At 41.3% G+C, this 22204-nt stretch overlaps 1 protein-coding gene across 1 annotated transcript in view; it reads right to left on the bottom strand.

Annotated features, from left to right (window-relative positions):
* LOC109065257 (protein NLRC3-like) overlaps positions 1–22204 on the bottom strand; it is a 35021-nt gene that overhangs the window by 4126 nt on the left and 8691 nt on the right. The window contains 1 exon segment of the mRNA XM_042746876.1: positions 19312–19485. Coding sequence (XP_042602810.1) covers positions 19312–19485 — 174 coding nt within the window.

Genomic DNA, 22204 nt, shown 5'->3' on the forward strand with positions numbered 1-22204 from the left:
ATTCTTTGTCTAATGTATTATACTCTTGTTATAGAAATCATGTCCAAAATTATATTCTGCAATAGTGGGAAAATTTGGACCATGTGACTGATAAGATAACATTTGATTTATGAATTGGGAGGAGAAACATCGCAACACCCCAAGCTATAATTGGTCAAGGCACCATTTGGGATGTGTCTAACAACCCGGTTTAAATACTCAGGACACCATCAAATTTTGCTTTTAACTTTTGCTTTGTCATTGCTTTTTAGTCATGCCAGCTTTTTAGGGTTTCCTTTTCCATTTAGACGCTGCATTTTAGCGCTCTTTAAGCGTGCTCTGGCTTACACGCCAGCTCCTCCAAAACCATGAGGAGAAATACCACCTAGTCTCATCAAACTTTACTTCTATTTCTTTACTTTTGTTTCTTTTCTTTTCCGTTGAGAGTTTTGTGTTCTGAGTTAAGTTTTGCCTAACGCTATGTCTCCGAGTCTGACCTTGAGTGCCCACCTAAAACTACAACCAGCCCACAACTCCACCCACTGGTTTCCCAAGCTGTCAATACAAATGACTACTGAACTTCCAGCCAATCAGCAACCTTGGAAAACCCCTTTCAACCAGACAACATAGGGGAAACCTCTTACAAAGGCAACGCAAGTACCTCCAGAATTTAGCTGAACTGGTGCATTTAATATAATTTTAACCTCACTGAGGAATTTAATGCAAGGGTTAATTAAGTGATTGATGGTTGTTCATGTCTATGCAATTTCACATATTACTATAAACTTGGGAATTCACATTTTCATTCTCTCAAACTCATTCTTTCCTCACTTTCTCTCTTCCTGCAACTTGTGAGAATGCGTGTTCATTTGTTAGATTAGTTTATATGTCTTAGATTTATCCAATAATGCCTTATTTATATTGAGAAGAGAAGTATCTTGTGTTTTGTGCTTACAAAGTTAATGTCTTAAACTGTTGATCTTGTTAGTGTGCTAATTAATAGTGTTTTCACTATACTTTGGATTTTAATATCCACTGCAGAGTTGATGTTATGCGGCTCGTTCAGAGAATCGCTGGACGACTCAGTGATCAGCCGTAAAACAGTGATTCTGTCCAAATTCCCTTTAAAATCTTAAAAGATTCCCTTTGATTAACAAGTTATAATAAAATAGTGAGTTTTTCAATTATTATTACTGTAATTAACATTAATTGTAATTGATTTAAGTGTTAAAGTTGATATACATAATGTTTTTTCATCATTTATTTACAACTTATTAACTATACCTAAGTGATATATTTTACACCAGTATTAAACGAGTTGTTAATGGTTCATGAAAAAAATAAGTTATTAATTAACAGTAAATAAATGTTTATGTATAAATTGAACTGATGCATATTTAATGCTAAATTAGTGTCTTTGTAAACATTTTAGGAACACTTATTATTCATGGAATCAATGTGTAATAAAGATAGTATTAAAGCAATTAATTAATGACAATTAAGCATTTTGCATGAATTCATCTAAAGTAAGAACTAATTTACCCTAATAAAACATTTATTAAAACCCCTTTGTGGTCAAAGATCGCCGACTACCCCAGATTATTGTTGTTTCACTTTAACAGCACGTTAAACATTACACTCTCTTACTTGATCTGGAGAAACTGGGCATCAGTTGAAAGTTTAAAGATTCTAGCTTCAATATTTGACCACAGTTTTGATAAAATATTGTTGCAGTTACAGTAATTTAGTAATTTATGTCAGGTATGCAAAATAATAAATATGTATGAGTAATTTTTAAAATAGAAATTCACCACGCTTTCATATTCAGTCACATCTGCTGCGGTTTATTTGTGTTCACATAGATTCACTGAACAGCGTCAATAAGGGTTTATAGTCCAAAGTTACATATACATGGAGATATATTGATATATTTACTCATGTTTACTTAATATTTCTTCAGACAGAATTATATTTTCTATTCATTCTCCACTGATTTACGCGATCTGATGATAATTAACCACCCCCAGTGCTGTTTCTGTGTTTACTCATCTGTGTTTGTGCTGCCGCCGACAGAGACCTGATTCCTCCGTGTCTTGTCGATCATAACTGTGCATCATATCCCACCCCGTCCCATCCTGTGATGCATTTCCTTCACACTTCCATGTTGATATCTGACCACAACAACACAGAGAAACCTCTGTACCCACGGAATATCCAAATAATAAACACACGATTACACTGGTAAATGGTTTGTATGTGATTTTTTTTTTTTGAGATTTGGGGCATTTTTATAACAATATTGAAAATGTACATCAGAAATGCTAATCTGTGCAGCGATATAAAGGGCTATAAATAGCATATTTTTACAACAGTAAACGACCAAATTCCACATGAGATCGCAAAAGGAAGTTATAACAAACAATTGTTGGTGGTTTAAAGTGAGTTTTGAGTAAAAGTGTACTAATAATTTCATAAATTGCCTTATGTAGCTTGATGCTAACGTTAGCTCTAATGGAGTTACATAGCAGGTGCAGTTCTTCTTCATAATGCATTTTAACATAATTCACGTAAGGTCGCAAGAAAATGTTTTGTTGTATTTTTATAGTAAGACTTTAAATAATAGTGGGGTAATGTTTACTGGGATTGAAGCGATGTGTCTTGGCAAACCTTGAAATACCAGAACAAAGGCTAATAATGGCTGAATAAAAATGAAAGAATAATGATAAAAGAATAATGCGGATTATGTCTCATACCTGACTGATGTGTGAGAGGCTCGTTTCATAAGAACAATAGAATCATGAATGGGGCAGTTTGCCCCATTAGATAATAGCACACAGGAGAGCTTACAGGGGTAATAAATCAATTTTATTAGCCTTTTATTAGCCTTCTCTAAAAACACACATGACATGGTCTTAGAAAATGTTTCATAAAATTCACAGTTTTTAAGATTATGTTCTGAAATATCAAATGAAACATTAGTAGACTTGTGGCTTTAGCTTCATTATGTTTCTAAAATCATATCCTACATCAAAAAATGTTTTATACATTTAAAAAATATGTTTTTCATATTTTTATTTTTGTTTCATGTTTGAGCTTATATATATTTATTATCATAACAGTTTGAGTAATTTTGATTCCTGAACAGTAAACTTTGAAATGTCAGCTTTGTGAACATATGTTGATTATGTATCTAGTAAAAAAGACTCATGAGAAGCAAACTTTTAATTTTGGGTATGTCATTTGTGTCTCCATGCTGAAAATGGGGGGTGACCGGTAACGGGTTAATGATCCATTACTTTAAAAGTTGGCCATTGCTTAACCTTCTTTTGTAAGGATCACAGCAGACACAACACAGGTTATACCGAAATCATAACATTTATTTTTATTAACATGGCTTGACATGACAAAGAAAAGATGGCCTGATGGATAAAAACATCACACAGCCATTGGATTTTTTGTAAAATACAACACACACACACACACACACACACACACACACACACACACACACACACATACTTATTCAGGTTTGAAATGCCATGAATTAATCTACCAAAGGCTCCATCACAGTGTTTCCTAGCAAGCCATTCATACTACTCGATTACAGTGATGTGATCAGATAGCATGCTTTTAGTTTGGTTCCTCCTAAGCCTCTAGTTCTGCTCTGTGTATGTCCTCCAGGCTCTGTCAATATGCTGGGTGTGTACACCTGAATGTGGTTTTACATACCACCTGCTGTGGTTAACAGGGTGATGATCATACTCTAGAACCGACAGTATGTGGTAGGCATGCCACTTGTCACTGATGACAGAGGACCCAGGATTTACATGACTTACATGATGGGCGATCAAGGGAACAAGATGACTTTGAGTCCTTCTTTTCCCACAAGCTCTAAAATAGGCTTCCCACTTCCATTTTCTTCATTCCTGACACTCAACATCCTAAATACCTTCTTTCTCTTTGAACCTCCATTCATTCTTCCTCTCCCATACTGCCAGATAAAAAAAAAGATTTAATCCATATTAATATACAAATCAGATTAGATCCTCTGTATAAACAAATCTTATGCATAATACATGTATACAGTATAATACATAAGTAATGCATTTTTTAACATTAAGACTTTATGATCCACACAGTGAGGCCACTTAATTTACTGTATTTACAGTATTCACCATTGATAAGAACAGAAAAGGTGTAACATTTTGGCAAAAATAGTGATTGTAGCAAAATTTTATTCTAGTAAAATGTATTAAATTTATACATCATTACATTTACCATATCCTGACATTATTTTATAAAAGCATTTCACACTGGGTTTCTTGATATCAGCTGACGGTCAGTTGTTAAATTTGGTTCTAGCTTCTGACCATCCAATTCTCCATCTTTATTTATTTATTCAAGCAAAGCCTTTGAATGATGTGATGCTTTTTGTTAGTTTATTAAATAAAAGAAAAAGTAGAAATTTTGTTTGCTATTTTTTGCCTTCTGTTCTATGCTGTTTTCCCTGCTATCATATACTCCCTCGTTCCAGTAAAATGTGAAGGCATAACCAAAACGCTCCATTAAAATCAGCAAAGCCAACTGGAGAGTATGCCATAGTTTAAGATTTTTAAATACACATGGTTATGAACTGAAAATGTATCTACTGGTTTTATAGCACATAAATTTCATACCATCCAGCCGCTGTCCGAGAGGGATTATTACCTGTAAATGAAGCACATCCAATCACACAGTGAAACTTTTCAACAGCTAAATATTGGGTAACACTTTATTTCGATAGTCCACTTTAGACATTCTACTAACTGTGCGTTCACACCAGACGTGAACTTGCGTGAATAAATCCCACTATTCACGCGTAGTTGGACGCTTGAACGTTTTGAGTTTATTCGCTTCATTCACGCATGAAATTAACTTCACAACAGATGCGAATTCACGTCATGGGAGGGGCTTCTGCGATTTAAGTTCACGCAGCATTGTGATTTGAACCACCATTTATTCAGATAATATATTACTGTTTTCATGTCATGAAATGTAGTTTTAAAAGTATTTCAGGCCAGAATGTAGTTGTTTTAAACTCAAATATGCGGTTTATTTATAAAGCGGGAGCTCAGTTCTCATGTTACCGACGAGAGCAGTCTCGACTCGGCTAGTCCCTCTGACATTTGCCGCTGGCTCTGATGTCTCTTTACTGGTTAAACATAAAATATAATTTGTTTTGGGTAACTCTAACAGGTAATCTTTGGTCTTAATTCAATTAATCTATTTCTTCCAAGCAAGATCCTTTTTATTCCGGTTTCTGTAAAAGTATGAAGAAGTATCATACAGCTCTGGGTATCCACATACAGCAACGATGACTTTGTCCTCCATGTTGTTTCGGATTTTCCCTCCACTCGCTACGTCGTAATCATGTCACTACTAGAGCAAGCTCCTGACTGGTTAACGCGGTGCGAAATTTTGCCAAAGTTCAGATTTTTCAACTCGCGTGATTCGCGTGTCAAAACGCCCAAAACGTCTTTCGCGTGGCAGGATGTCTATTTGCGTCTTTGCATTGACTTAACATGTAAATCACTCGCGCTTAACGCTTCATTTGCGTCTGGTGTGAACGCACCATAACAGTAAGTAATTTTGTAACTACATGTCAACTAGCAGTTAGTAGAGTATTAGTAGACTGTCTGCTTAATATCTTCTAACACTTTCTTTGTCAACTTATTGTAAACTTATACTAATCCTAAACCTACCCTAAGAGTCTACTCTGAGAGTTAGTAGACGTATAGTTGCAAATTAATGAGAATTAGTTGACATGTAGTTACAAAGTTACTTATAGTTAGTAAAATGTCTAAAGTGGACTATCGAAATAAAGTTTAACTAAATATTGATGTGTCTGGTTGAGTAAATGCATTTGAGAATCTTCTTACCAAACATACTGATCCATTGCTTTTGTCTCCTTCTTTAGACGTGTGACCCTCTTGAATCGACTTTTCATCTTTCTTCTTAAAAGTGTTCTCCTCTATGTGTCTGGTATTAACTTTAATGTTTCTCCATTAATAAGCTTCATAAATTCATGGGATCTCCACATTATTTAACTTGAAACTGTGATCCTGCTCTCTCAATTTTAACAGAGGAAACATACAATCCTGCCATCATAGGCGTGTGTACATGAAAAATGCTATCTTTGTATCTAGGTGTTTGTATGTCAGCGAAGATATTTTTGTGACTACTGACTAATTTGTGGAGTTGATAATGCTAAAAAAGTGATGGTGTTTTATAGAAATTGAGGAGCTCACACATTTGCTCTAAATGTGGTGGCAATAAAGAGGAAACAAATTGAAGCAAATGCCAGTCACTGATACAGGTAAGAAGATATATTTAATTAGGTGTCTTGTGATTGTATTCAAAATTATCAGTCGAGGTGTTTAATATAATTTAGTTTGATTTTCTGAATATTTGCTACAGTGGACTGATCCTTTACAACCATTTCTTAGCAATTCAGGCCAGGGTGAGATGTTACATAAACTAAAATTGTGATTACTTTTGATTGGTACCTAAAACTTCTAATGACCGTCCTGCTGAAATGAAATTTAGTTTTTATTAATTACAACATAATATGGCTGATGAAAGTGATGTAATGATAAATCTACAGCTTAATCTAGAATAGCCACCATTATCGTCTTTTGAAATCTGACACCGTCTTAAAATTCTGCACATTATTTCTTGTTGCTCAGGAATGATGACATTTTGGTTTTTAACTTAACAGAAAATATTTCTCCCCTATGTGACATAATATGTTATATGTTACAGCATCATAGAAATGATACAGTACTCTTACTAAAATCTATAAAATTATTGATAGGTGTGTCCATCACGCCTTCTGCACAGCTGAAAGAAAAAAAGGTGCTATGAATTAAAGATGGCTAACCTGCAGATAGAAAACCTACAGGAGAAGACTGAAGCACTGACCAAAGAGAGAGATTACTTAGAGCTGGCCTCAAGTACGGATAAAGGGTATAATCAAAGTTAACATCTTAAATTTCAAAGTAAACCAAAAAAATGTAATTATCAGACACTGATGGTATATAAGAAAAGGAAACTTTAGTACTAGTGTACATGCAACAGTGTGGCCCTACTGTTTTTAACAGTGGTGCTGTTGTGTGCACGTCCACTAGCCTCTGTTTCCTTTCCCTGTCTTCTGTCTTTAAAGTCCATGTAGATTTGTTATTAAGTGTGTGTTATGTGTTTGTTATGAGTTTGTAAAATCACTTATTAATTTATTAACCACGAAGAATTTTTTTGATGATAAAAATGCTGAGTGGTTAAAATAAGCTATCAAAATCTGGAAAAAATAAGCAGTATTATTCTCTGCTCTCAAACGCTGGGGGCGTGTCCGCTGGCGGCACTGAAACCACGCCCACTCACGGAAAAGCTGCTGTCTCTCTCTAGTGTCTTCCTCTGCAGCTTATTTAAATGAGTAGACCAAGCTGTTTTGTAAATTATTGCAACCAGATATAATGCATTTACATGACGAAGGCATAGCTAGCTAGCAACCTCTAGGCCAGGGGTCTCCAACATGTCGCTCACGAGCTACAAGTAACTCGCAGCCTGATTAGAAGTAGCTCGCTAAGACATACTGACATATCACCGTGAGGTTATTTTAATTATTATTAAACCTGTATTTGATTATCGCAACTTGAAAAACTCACAGTAAATACAGTTCAGCTTTAATCAAAGCTATTAAGAGTCTCACACAGGCACAACACGTGGAGTAATTTCGTTTTGTGTGAAAAAAATGACTGAAGGCAGACTGCTGAGGGAAATTATATGAAAGAATATATGATTTCATTATTTGTGTGAATGCATAATAGGAAACCGAATGTCTTCAGAAAAGTTTCGTTGGATTTGCTTTCCATCTTTCCTCTGTGTAATGCATAATAAAGCAGTGTTTAGAAGTGCAGTGCAGCTTTGTTTACAGAGCTTACCGTGGAAACAGCTCTGTTCTGCAGTTCATAAGCGCCCTCTGCTGTCAAACTGTGGATTTACAAATTCATTCAGTCTGCCATAGTTTTGTTCAGACCTGTTTTTATACAGTCTATGGTTCAGACCAATGCAAAATCAGACCAGATTTTTGTTGTAAATCTTAACCGGTCAATGGAAAATAGCCTATCTTGTTATCAGAAGTGTTAAGAGTTGAGCTTACATGGAACTGTTTATGGAGCAGATAAAATTTAATTCATCATTCTGATTCATCCTTTTACAAACCCGATTCCAGAAAAGTTGGGACATTGTATAAATTGTGAATAAAAACAGAATGCAATGATGTGGAAGTTTCAAATTTCAATATTTTATTCAGAATAAAACATAGATGATATATCAAATGTTTAAACTGAGAAAATGTATAATTTTAAGGGAAAAATAACTTGATTTTAAATTTCATGGCATCAACATATCTCAAAAAAGTTGGGACAAGGCCATGTTTACCACTGTGTGGCATCCCCTCTTCTTTTTATAACAGTCTGCAAACATCTGGCGACTGAGGAGACAAGTTGCTCAAGTTTAGGAATAGCAATGTTGTCCCATTCTTGTCTAATACAGGCTTCTAGTTGCTCAACTGCCTTAGGTCTTCTTTGTCGCATCTTCCTCTTTATGATGCGTCAATTTTTTTCTATGGGTGAAAGATCTGGACTGCAGGCTGGCCATTTCAGTACCCAGATTCTTCTTCTACGCAGCCATGATGTTGTAATTGATGCAGTATGTGGTCTGGCATTGTCATGTTGGAAAATGCAAGGTCTTCCCTGAAAGAGACGACGTCTGGATGGGAGCATATGTTGTTCTAGAACTTGGATATACCTTTCAGCATTGATGGTGCCTTTCCAGATGTGTAAGCTGCCCATGCCACACGCACTCATGCAACCGCATACCATCAGAGATGCAGGCTTCTGAACTGAGCGCTGATAACAACTTGGGTTGTCCTTGTCCTCTTTGTCCGGATGACATGGCGTCCCAGTTTTCCCAAAAAGAACTTCAAATTTTGATTCGACATAGAACAGTTTTCCACTTTGCCACAGTCCATTTTAAATGAGCCTCGACCCAGAGAAAACGCTTGCACTTCTGGATCATGTTTAGATATGGCTTCTTCTTTGACCTATAGAGTTTTATCCAGCAACGGCGAATGGCACGGTGGAGTCCATGTTTTTTGGAAGTATTCCTGAGCTCATGTTGTGATTTCCATTACAGTAGCATTCCTGTATGTGATGCAGTGCCGTCTAAGGGCCCGAAGATCCGGGCATCCAGTATGGTTTTCCAGCCTTGACCCTTACACACAGAGATTGTTCCAGATTCTCTGAATCTTTGGATGATATTATGCACTGAAGAATGATAACTTCAAACTTTTTGCAATTTTTCTCTGAGAAACTCCTTTCTGATATTTCCAATTTTTCACCAAAGCATGGGGGAATTGGTGATGCTCTCCCATCTTGACTTCTGAGGACACTGCCACTCTGAGTAGGCTCTTTTTTATACCCAATCATGTTGCCAGTGACCTAAAAGCTGCAAAAGGTCCTCCAGCTGTTCCTTATATGTACATTTAACTTTTCAGGCCTCTGATTAACCTGTCCCAACTTTTTTGGGAATGTGTAGCTCTCATGAAATCCAAAAAGCCAATATTGGGCATGATAAAAATGTCTACTTTCAACTTTTGATATGTTATCTATATTGTATTGTGAATAAAATATAAGATGAGATTTGTAAATCATTCCATTGCTTTTTTTGCCACAATATTACAGCGTCCCAACTTTTTTGGAATCGGATTGTCATGAGAGCGTTATTTGAATGTACAAACCAGATTTCCAAAAAATGGGACACAAAAAAGTTGGGAGGTAAAAAAAAAGGAATGGAATAATTTACAAATCTGATAAACTTATATTTTGTTCACAAAAGAATATAGATAACATATCAAAATTTTGAAAGTGACATTTTGAAATGCCAAATATTGGCTCATTTTGGATTTCATGAGAGCTCCACATTCCAAAAAAAGGTGGGACAGGTAGCAATAAGAGGCCGGAAAAGTTAAATGTACATATTAGGAACAGAATTTGCAACTTATTAGGTCAATTGGCAACATGATTGGGTATAAAAAGAACCTCTCAGAGTGGCAGTGTCTCTCAGAAGTCAAGATGGGCTGAGGATATACTGGAGATATTTCAGAAAGGAGTTTCTCAGAGAAAAATTGCAAAGAGTTTGAAGTTATCATCATCTACAGTGCATAATATCAGCCAAAGATTTAGAGAATCTGGAACAATCTCGCGTAAGGGTCAAGGCCGGAAAACCATACTGGATGCCCGTGATCTTTGGGCCCTTAGATGGCACTGCATCACATACAGGAATGCTGCTGTAATGGAATTCACAACATGGGCTCAGGAATACTTCCAGAAAACATTGAAGGTGAACACAATCCACCGTGCCATTCGCCGTTGCCGGCTAAAGCTCTATAGGTCAAAAAAAAGAAGCCATATCTAAACATGATCCAGAAGTGCAGGCGTTTTCTCTGGGCCAAGGCTCATTTAAAATGGACTGTGGCAAAGTGGAAAACTGTTCTGTGGTCAGACAAATCAAAATTTGAAGTTCTTTTTGGAAAACTGGGACGCCATGTCTTCCGGACTAAAGAAGCCTGCATCTCTGATGGTATGGGGTTGCATGAGTGCATGTGGCATGGGCAGATTACACATCTGGAAAGGCACCATCAATGCTGAAAGGTATATCCAAGTTCTTGAACAACATATGCTCCCATCCAGACGTCGTCTCTTTCAGGGAAGACCTTGCATTTTCCAACATGACAATGCCAGACCACATACTGCATCAATTACAGCATCATGGCTGCGTAGAAGAAGGATCCGGGTACCGAAATGCCCAGCCTGCAGTCCAGATCTTTCACCCATAGAAAACATTTGGCGCATCATAAAGAGAAGAAGAAGACCTAAGACAGTTGAGCAACTAGAAGCCTGTATTAGACAAGAATGGGACAACATTCCTATTCCTAAACTTGAGCAACTTGTCTCCTCAGTCCCCAGACGTTTGCAGACTGTTATAAAAAGAAGAGGGGATGCCACAAAGTGATAAACATGGCCTAGTCCCAACTTTTTTGAGATGTGTTGATGCCATGAAATTTAAAATCAACTTTATTTTTCCCTTAAAATTATATATTTTCTCAGTTTAAACATTTGATATGTCATTTATGTTGTATTCTGAATAAAATATTGAAATTTGAAACTTCCACATTATTGCATTCTGTTTTTATTCACAATTTTTACAGTGTCCCAACTTTTTTGGAATCGGGTTTGTAATACATGTCAGTAGAAAACATGTTATGAATATTTTTTGTTAGCTTAAAATCTGGCCATGATTTTTTTAATGTTTTATTCCACTGTTTAGGCAAATAAAAAGTGCATAGTGCTGCTAATTTTATTTGTTGGCTTTCGTCATAAAACTTGGTAAAATTATTTAAGTGTGTGTACCAGTACTTTTTTTTATATTTCCAGAAAATTTTAACAACATTGTGTATAACAGTTTGGATTGATACATTATTTAAGAGAGTTAAGCACTGTATAACGATGGTAGCTCTCAGCTGCTTTCAATTTAAAAAAAAAAGTATCTCCTGAATGAAATAAGTTTGGAGACCCCTGCTCTAGGCTGTAGTAACGAACGGCAGTAACTTGAGATTGATCAGGAAAACTACTGTGCTGTAGTTATTAGATGTGTTCGATTTGAAGCAGGGCTGTGCAGAACGATCAGTGTATGACACGAGAGCGATTCGAAAGCATGAGGAGCCGTCTGCTCTCTATAGCTCTGTACTTTGATGTCGCACACCAATCAGTCTGTGCAGTGCTGCTTCAAGTCGAACACATGTCTTATAGTGTTAGGGGAGGGGCCATGCTCAGTGACTGCGTTTCGTCATTGAGTCATGATTTTAGCCTCGCCCCAAAAATTCTGAACACGAAAATGCTGAAAACCTGTTTAACTACACAATTAAGTACTACATAGTTCAGTCTTTGTAACATGTTTCTGCAATGCATTTTTAACATTTATAATGTGTTTAGAAACAATTCTCAGAATTCACTTTACACTGACTTTAAAACATTCAGCACAAATTACTACTTTACAGCCAGTGCAGGGATGCTGAACCAGAGCACAGAGCAGAGTATTTGCAGAAAAGGAAACAGAACTGAGTTATTGATGCAAAAAAAGGTAAAGAAAATGAAAGACGATGCAAGTCACAGAATGTCACAGACACGCCAGGCTCCAACACCACCCAATCACAGCGCACGCCATCACCTGAGTACTAATCACACTCACCTGCTCCTCATCTACCTGCAATCTCCCCAGCACTCAAAAGTCACACATGCAGTCACTGTCCGGTCTCGTTCGCAACTAGGTCAAACCTACCTGCTAACTCTAAGGACTAACCGTATACCTTACTTACCTCTCTCAAGCGATTTCCAGTGTCCTCCTGTTCCCATCGTGTGTGTGTGTGTGTGTGTGTGTCATCATCCTCCATCGTCTCAAGCTCCTACCTCTCGGATCATCTCACCTCCCAAGACACCTGCACCGTATCCTCACCCATTGCTCACCTTACTTCTTCAGTTTGATTCACCATTGTTCTCCTTCACCTCTGCTTGTGTTGAATAAACATCATTCCCTGTCATTCTCTGTCTCCGGTCCCTGTGTACTGTAACAGAAGACTGGACCTAGACCAATCGACACAAGCATGAGCCTCACGGACCCCTTCCAGGACCTCATTGACACGTTGCGTCGGACGATCACCAGCATTCCATCACCCCCTTCACCAGCGAGCACTTCCGGAAACAACGCCACCTCTTCCTCCCCTACCGTGCACGCCAGCCCCATGGCCAAACTGGCGCCCTTCTCTGGTTCGGCAGAGGAATGCAGCGGATTTTTCCTCCAATGCTCGCTGGTCCTGGAGATGCAACCGCACTTGTACCCCGCCGAGCGATCGAAGGTAGCTTTCCTAATCTCCCAGTTGCAAGGTAAAGCACTACAATGGGCCGATTCCATTTGGACCCAAAATAATTCTGTCATCCAGTCATATTCTAGCTTTGTTGACCACTTCCGAGAAGTTTTCGGTAGACCCGCCTGGGATTCATCCATTGGTGAGAAACTTTATAATATAAAACAAGGAAAAATGACTGTCAATGAAGTTCAGGACTCTCGCGGCCACAAGTGGATGGAATGAACAAGCCTTGCTGACCACCTACCGTCAAGGATTGGATCCTCGAGTGCGGTTGCATCTCTCGCTGCATACGAGGACACCATCGGGCTCGAACGCTTCATTCAACTATCCATCCGCTTCGACCCATGGTGGACCCTCCTCGTCCCATGGTGAGTGCCATTTTCCCTCCCAAGTATCAGATGAAGCCACTCACCACTGTTGTGACACTTACTTCCGCTGATGTTTCCCTTCCAGTTCATGCACTCCTTGATTCTGGGTCAGCCGGCAACTTCATCTCTGGTACCCTCTGCTGTCAGCTCAACCGCACTACCGCGGCAACGGCGTCAGCCATTCAATAACTGGAAAACCGCTAAGAAGGAGACAAGTTCGCTGCGGTGTCGGCCCTCTGACCCTTCAGATCGGGCTACTTCATGTGGAGAAGATTCATCTGCTGGTTCTGGAGGAATCCACCGCTGACGTGATATTAGGGCGCCCGTGGTTAGAGCAGCATAATCCTGTAGTCTCGTGGAAGACAGGCGAAGTCCTGAAGTGGGGCGATTGCTGTTTCCAAGGCTGTCTGTCCGGATTTCCAGTTCCATCCACTCCTCTCCCAGAACCACTGCCTGTCTATATCAACTCAATTAAGAGCCCAGTTGAAAGACAATCGGTGAATATCCCATCAGGTTACGCCCCCTTCAGTGACGTCTTCTGCCCCAAACGGGCCTCCAAGCTGCCTCCACACCGGCCATGGGACTTGCGCCATAGATCTGCTTCTGGGTGAGCCAGTGCCAAGGGGAAGGATCTACCCCCTCTCCATCCCGGAAGAGAAGGCCATGGAGGATTACATCAAGGAGGCACTGGCGCAAGGCTATATCCGTCCATCTACTTCCCCTGCTGCTTCGAGCTTCTTCTTTGTGGAGAAAAAGGACGGAGGCTTGCGGTCATGTATTGATTATCGCTCCCTCAACAATATCACCGTAAAATTCCACTACCCTCTTCCTCTCGTCCTAGCAGCCCTGGAACATCTCCGTGGTGCCACTGTCTTCACCAAGTTGGACCTCCGCAGCACGTATAACCTCATCCAAATATGTGAGGGGGACGAGTGGAAGACAGCCTTTATCACCCCTACTGGTCACTACGAATATCTTGTTATGCCATATGGTCTAGTCAACGTGGTCTCTGTGTTTATTGATTTATTTTGTGAGGTGTTGTGGGCTTTTCTCCACAAGTTCGTCCTAGTCTATATCGATGACATCTTCATCTACTCCCGGAGCCTAGCGGAACATCGACGCCACGTTGCGGAGGTACTGCCACGCCTGAGAGAGTTCCAACTCTATCTGAAAGCAGAGAAGTGCTCCTTCCATCAGCCCTCAGTGCAGTTCCTTGGCTACAACATCGATAGCAGTGGCATCCGGATGGACGAGGGGAAGGTGGATGCCATCCGGAACTGGCCAACACCCACTACCCTAAAAGAACTCCAACAATTCCTCGGTTTCGCTAACTTCTACCGCCGCTTCATCCAAGACTACAGCTCCATCACCACTCCTCTCACCAGCCTCTTCCGAAATAAGCCCAAGTCTCTGTCCTGGACCCCAGCCACCACGGAGGCATTCAATTCCCTGAAGGAGGCCTTCACCACCGCTCCTCTCCTGGTCCACCCCGATCCCGACAGGCCATTCATCGTGGAAGTCGACGCCTCCACCACAGGGGTAGGAGCGGTGCTCTCCCAGCAGCAGGGGAATCCCAGCCGACTCCATCCATGTGCCTTCTTTTCCCGCAAGCTCAACCCGGCGGAGGCTAATTACGACATCGGCAACCGCGAACTCTTAGCCATCAAGTTGGCGCTTGAGGAGTGGAGGCATTGGCTGGAGGGAGCCAAACACCCCTTCCTAGTACTCACAGACCACAAAAACCTTGAATATCTGCGCATGGCCAAGAGGCTTAACCCCAGGCAGGCCCGATGGGCTCTATTCTTTACCCGCTTTAATTTCTCAATTTCCTATCGGCCCGGATCCAAGAATGTCAAGGCTGACGCCTTATCCCGTTGTTACACTCCTGAAGAAAACCTGGAGGAACCTGAAGCGGTAATCCCAGAAAAATTAATTGTCAGCCCAATCGCTTGGTCAACGGAGATTCTGCCCTCCTCCAATTCCTCCACCAACACCCCACCGGGTTGTCCACCGGGCTTGCAATACATCACCAGGACACGGTGCACTCCACTCATCCACTCAGCTCACACCTCACTAGGCACTGGCCACCCGGGAGTCAATGAAACCCTCTCGCTGCTGAGGGAACGCTTCTGGTGGCCCAACATGGCATCCGATCAGAAGGTACGTGCAAGGATGTAGGGAATCTGCCATCTCGAAGAGTCCCCGTCACCTACCATCTAGCAAACTCCTCCCTCTGCCCGTTCCTAACCGTCCATGGTCACACCTAGGGGTGGACTTCATCACAGACCTACCGCTTCAAAAGGCTGCACATGTATTCTTGTAATTGTTGATAGATTCTCTAAATCATGCCGTCTTATTCCTCTGAAGGGACTACCCACGGCCATGGAAACCGCGGAGCTAATGTTCAACCACGTCTTCCGGTACTTTGGCATCCCTGAGGATATCGTTTCCGACAGAGGTCCCCAATTCATCTCCCGAGTCTGGAAGGCCTTTCACTCCCTCCTAGGTGTGGCCGTCAGCCTGCCATCTGGATACCACCCTCAGTCAAACGGGCAGACGGAGAGGAAATTAAAGAGATTGGTCGCTTCCTCCGTACCTTCTGTCATGGCCACCAGGACTTTTGGAACCAGTTCCTGGGGTGGGCCAAGTACGCACAGAACTCCCTGCGCCAACCTTCCACCGGACTCACTCCATTCCAGTGCGTGCTCGGCTAAAAGCCCCCGCTCTTTCCCTGGTCAGGTGAACCCTCAGACATACCATCCGTCGACTACTGGTTCCGAGAGAACGTCTACCATGCCGCAAACCGAGTCCCAGATTCATTGGCCCATTCACCATCACAGAGCAGATCAACCCAGTCACATACACCTCCCTCCTGAGTATCGTATCCACCCCACGTTTCATGTATCACTCCTCAAACCTCACCATCCTTCTGTCTCCCTCGCCACAGAGCCTGGCGTAGCCGCAGCTGAAGCCCCCCTTCCACTCATCCTGGACGATGGTCCTGCCTACGAGGTTCCCGAGATCTTGGATTCCCGACGCCGTGGTGGACAACTTGAGTATCTAGTGGACTGGGAAGGTTACGGTCCAGAGGAATGCTCATGGGTCCCACGCAACGACATCCTGGACCCGAACCTGCTGGAGACCTTCCACACCAATCACCCTGACAGACCTGCTCCACGGGGAAGAGGAAGACCACCACGACGTCGGCGTCCTTGGCCCTCAGGAGCGGGCCGTGGGGAGGGGGGTACTGTCACAGCCTCCAACACCACCCAATCACACTGCACGCCATCACCTGAGTACTAATCACACTCACCTGCTCCTCATCTACCTGCAATTTCCCCAGCACTCAAAAGTCACACACACACACACGCAGTCACTGTCCGGTCTCGTTTGCAACTAGGTCAAACATACCTGCTAACTCTAAAGACTAACCTTATACCTTATTACCTCTCTCCAGCGATCACCAGTGTCCTCCTGTTCCCATCATGTGTGTGTGTGTCATCATCCTCCATCGTCTCAAGCTCCTACCTCTCGGATCATCTCACCTCCCAAGACACCTGCACCGTATCCTCACCCATTGCTCACCTTACTTCTTCAGTTTGATTCACCATTGTTCTCCTTCACCTCTGCCTGTGTCGAATAAACATCATTCCCTGTCATTCTCTGTCTCCGGTCCCTGTGTACTGTAAGACAGAGAGACCATCAGCAAAGATGCAGGCTAAGACAGTAAAAATATATTTTATTTATAAAGCACCTTTCTAGCACCAAAAGTGTGTACAATACAATCAATGCAGTGTAATAAAACTACAACTATACAAGTAAAAACTAAATATATTATAGTTTTCTTGCCACTGTCACCTTTGGCTTGCTTAGTTGGGGACACTTAATTGATTGCACAGACACTACTGGAAGAGAGCTGAACTGGATGATGACATCACTTAATCATCAATAAACTGACTTTATCTAGAAAAAATGACTCTTTGTTATCATCTTCTTGCATTATTGACAAATTATTTTCCTGTTTGACACTGTAAAGCTGCTTTGACACATCCTGTATTGTATAAAGCGCTATACAAATAAAGGTCACTTGAATTGATTTGACAGTGAAAGAAAATGTTCTTTGTCCCATAGTGTTAAATCCTGGGGCAGGCTGCTGTCAGGGGCACTGTTATGGGGTGCAGAGTATGCCAGGCATATGGGCCCATCAGGTCGCTAGGGTCCTCAAATCACCACTTTGGAATAATTTTTTACCTTTTTTAAATTTTATCTTGTATACATGAAAACATTTGAACTATTAATATACTATGGGGCCGTTGAATGCTTGAATCTAATTGGCTGACGAACGTTCTGTGGTCTGGAATTTTTTCTTGGAAACGTAGTTCCAGGCAGCTCTCTTGACTGCATTACAGTTCCATATCACTTCGCATAGTTAACTGTTATAACAGAAATTACAGGACAACAACATGACAGACGATTTTCCAAAAGTATATACACTACATTTCTCACTAGTGAGGTTTTAACAGCGCAGTTTAGAGACGCTGCTGCAGAACACTGTTGAGGGACGCACAGAGGTAGCCTAATTCACACAAGCTCTCTCTCTCTCTCTTTCTCTGTGTGTCTTACTTTCTTTCTAATAACTTCATTAATAACTGAATTAGAATGCTATCAACGGCTCAAGCCTCCATTACCAGCTTTAAAATGACATTTTGGAACCAGCAAAAGAGGCGTTGGATGAGATGCAGAAGAACTAATCCTACTCACAATAGCAATTTAAGTACAAAAACCGGACAAATCCCTTTAAATATATCATCTGATTGATGTGTTGAGGTGTGGTAACTGTAGTATATGCCAATATACTATGTACAGTATATGCCGGAATAATTGACTCCGCTTCGCATTGTGGCTGCATCACATCCTCGGGTGTGCATTATTTTTCTAATAATTCAACGGTCAGTTATTCCTTACATAACGCATTCATATAAAATTATAATCTGTAAGTTAAAGAAAGTCATTGGTGAAAATGAACTTGTTCTCCTGTCACTTCTAAATACAATACGCACAACATTAATGATACAAAGAACATGATGGATGAAAAGAGGCATTTGTCTGGTGCTCTAAACTGAAAACAAAAAAGTAGTGAAGAGGTGGAAAAGAGGAGAATTTAACCGAAAGGAGGGATGGGTCTACCTCATTTTCTGCTGTATTACTGGGCATGTAATATAAGAGCACTTTCATTTGGAATACAGGAGGGGTCAACAGAGTGGTGTGATATGTAAAATAAGTCATGCTCACCTTCTTCAGTTTTAATGTATTAAATTTTTTCTAGTTTGCACTATCCTTGACCATGTTTGAAACTTTGCATTATTAGAACTTCTCATGTTATTGCCTCAAGACGAATCACTTGTTGAATTCTTCATTTTGAAGTCACTTGGATAAAAGTGTCTGGTAAATCAGTAAATGTAAATTTAAAAAGTCCTTTTCAACATTAGGTATACAAATAAAAGTGAATTTGTGTATACTTTTAAATAAAAAAATGTTATTTGCAAATAGTAAAAATCCATTATTCTCTGAATTCTAATTTTTCTAATCAATTATTTAATTCTCTTTATGTTGCATTTTCAAATCCAAGTGATCCAAAATCATAACACTTGTGTAAGATGGAGTTCAAGTGGAACATGGTGGTAATGTGGTAATTCTAGACCCTGGCTTAGATGCTATGGTTATTCTGCACACAGCCACTAGATGGTGCTGCTAGCTTGTGTAGTGCTGTGCAGAGGAATTCATGCATGAAATAAATGTGTCTCTTGTTCTGGCATTCTATTGAGAGCAGATGCCAACTTTGGTGATAAAATTCATTCATTCATTCATTCATTCATTCATTCAAGTCATTCATTATGATAGCATTGTTAATTATTGTTAATTATTTTATGGTAAACCATTTACCTCAGTATCTCCAGCTGACAGTTTGGACTCTTCAGTCCATCAGAAAGAAGATTCACTCCTGAATCCTGCAGGTCATTGTTGCTCAGGTCCAGCTCTCTCAGAAAGGAGTTTGATGACTGTAGAGCTGAAGACAAACTCTCACAAGACTGAGCAGTGAGATTACAGCACTGTAGCCTGTGTTGTGATATGAGATGATAATAATAAAAACAAATAATGTGTTTATTGGGTATGGTTTATATTCTGGAGCACAGATAACTTGCAAAAACTATTGACTAGTGATGTAGTTAATGCAAAGCTATAACCATACATTATACATATATTTTGGTTAGTTCACTTTATTGTCACATCACCACAGCACATGTGCCTTGGTGAGTGAAATTCTTGGGAGCGTGCACCAGAAATTGCAGAAACAGTTAACATATAACCATACAGACTTCAACAGGTGAAAATATGCAATATGCACATACATATAGTCAGTACACACAGTGTACTATTGGACATACTTACAGTTAGCACTACACATTTTACGCAATATGTACATACATACAGTTAGCACTACACATTATACACTATACACAGAATGTACACATTCTAGATTATTTATACGTATTTTGTAATTAAATTATGCTAAGTGTACGTGGGCTGGATACAGAAATGTTATGGATGTGCATTGGATGGAATCCAGTGGTAGCAGGTAGATTATTGTGTTAAATAGTTCGGTGTTGAACTGTCAAAGTTAAAGTGCAGTGTGTGTGGCATACCATATTGTGGAGTATGCTGTAGGGTGTATTAGTTCAGACTGTTCATAAGTCGGATAGCCTGAGGGGAAAAAAAAAGCTATCCCTCAGTCGGCTAGTGCGGGATCGGATGCTGCGGAGACGTCTTCCTGAGGGCAGCAGAGAGAGCAGTCTGTGGGAAGGATGGCTGGAGTCACTGATGATCCTCCGGGATTTCCTTATACACCGCCTGGTGTAGATGTCCTGGAGGGAGGGAAGCTCACCTCCAACAATGTGGCTGGCAGTTCGCACGACCCTTTTCAGAGCTTTGCGGTTGCCAGCGGTGCTGTTTCCAAACCAGGCAGTGATGCAGCCCGTCAGGATGCTCTCTATAGTGCAGGTGTAGAACGATCTGAGGATGCTGGGGCTCATTCCAAACTTCCTCAGCCGTCTCAGGAAGAAGAGGCGTTGATGTGCCTTCTTCAGCACTGCATCAGTGTGTGTAGACCAGGTGAGATCCTCACTGATGTTAACACCGAGGAACTTGAAGCTGCTTACCCGCTCCACAGGTGTCTTGTCGATGGTGATGGGTGTGTGTTCTCTGCTCTGTCTCCTGAAATCCACCACCAGCTCCTTGGTCTTGTCGATGTTGAGTGAGAGGTGGTTGTCCTGACACCATTTAGTCAGGGTGCTCACCTCCTCTCTGTAGGCCGTCTCATCGTTGTCGGTGATCAGGCCTATCACCGTTGTGTCATCAGCGAATTTGATGATGACGTTGGAGCTGTGTGTGGCTGTACAGTCGTGTGTGTACAGGGAGTACAGGAGCGGGCTGAGGACACAGCCCTGAGGAGCACCAGTGTTGAGGGTCAGCGGGGATGAAGTGTTTTTGCCCATTCTGACCACCTGGCTTCTGCCTGTTAGGAAGTCCAGGATCCAGCTGCACAGAGATCTGTTTAGTCCCAGAGTCTGGAGCTTCGCAACAAGTGTGGCAGGCACTATGGTGTTAAATGCTGAGCTGTAGTCCACAAACAGCATTCTCACATAGTGTGTTCTTATTTTCCAGGTGGGAGAGAGCAGTGTGTAGAGTGAAAGCCAATAGCATCGTCTGTAGAACGGTTGCTACGATATGCAAATTGTAGCGGATCCAGTGAGGCATGCAGCACAGAGCAGATGTAGTCTCTGACGAGTCTCTCAAAACACTTACTGAAGATGGGTGTGAGAGCAACAGGCCTCCAGTCATTCAAGCATGTGATTTTATTTTTCTTTGGTATGGGCACAATGGTGGATTTTTTGAAGCACGGGGGAACCACAGAGAGAGAGAGGGAGAGGTTGAAAATGTCTGTAAAAACACCGGCTAGCTGGAATGCGCATGCTCGGAGCACACGGCCTGGGATGCCATCAGGACCCGCTGCCTTGCGGATATTCACCCGTCGGAAGGATCGGGTTACATCCGCGACAGAGACGGAGAGTGCACTCACCTCTTCTGCAGCAGCTGCGGGAGCGCTCTCTGTGTGGGCGGTGTTGTGAGCCTCGAAACGAGCATAAAAGTTATTCAGCTCGTCCGGTAGAGAGGCGGCAATGTTCACAGTAGCTGGTTTGTTCCCTTTAAAGTCTGTGATTTTATTGATTCCCTGCCACATGCCTCTTGCATCGCTGGTGTTGAATTGTTCTTCAACTTTGTTTTTGTATTGTCTTTTTGCGGCTTTGATGGATTTCCTGAGATCGTAACTGGCTTGTTTGCGATCATCAGCGTTTCCGGATTTAAAAGCGGATGTCCGCGCTGACAAGGCTGCTCGAACATCGCTATTAATCCACGGTTTTTGGTTGGGGTAGATGTGGATTGTTTTTGTCGGCACTACATCTTCTACACACTTCCTGATGAAACACGTTACAGTTTCTGAGTACGCCTCTATGTCGTCATCAGACGCTGCCCGGAACATGTCCCAGTCCACGTGATCAAAACAGTCTTGTAGTATAGCGTCTGATTGGTCCGACCAGCACTGAATTGTCCTGAGGGCGGGTGCTTCCCGTTTCAGTTTCTGTCTATAAGCAGGCAGCAGCAGAATGGAAGAGTGATCCGATTTGCCGAAAGGTGGGCGTGGGAGAGATTTGTAGGCGTCCCGGAAAGGAGAGTAGCAGTGGTCCAGTACACGATCACCACGCGTGTTGATGGTGAT

This window comes from Cyprinus carpio, chromosome A4, assembly GCF_018340385.1.
Source record: "Cyprinus carpio isolate SPL01 chromosome A4, ASM1834038v1, whole genome shotgun sequence".
NCBI classification, from domain to species: Eukaryota; Metazoa; Chordata; class Actinopteri; order Cypriniformes; family Cyprinidae; genus Cyprinus; species Cyprinus carpio.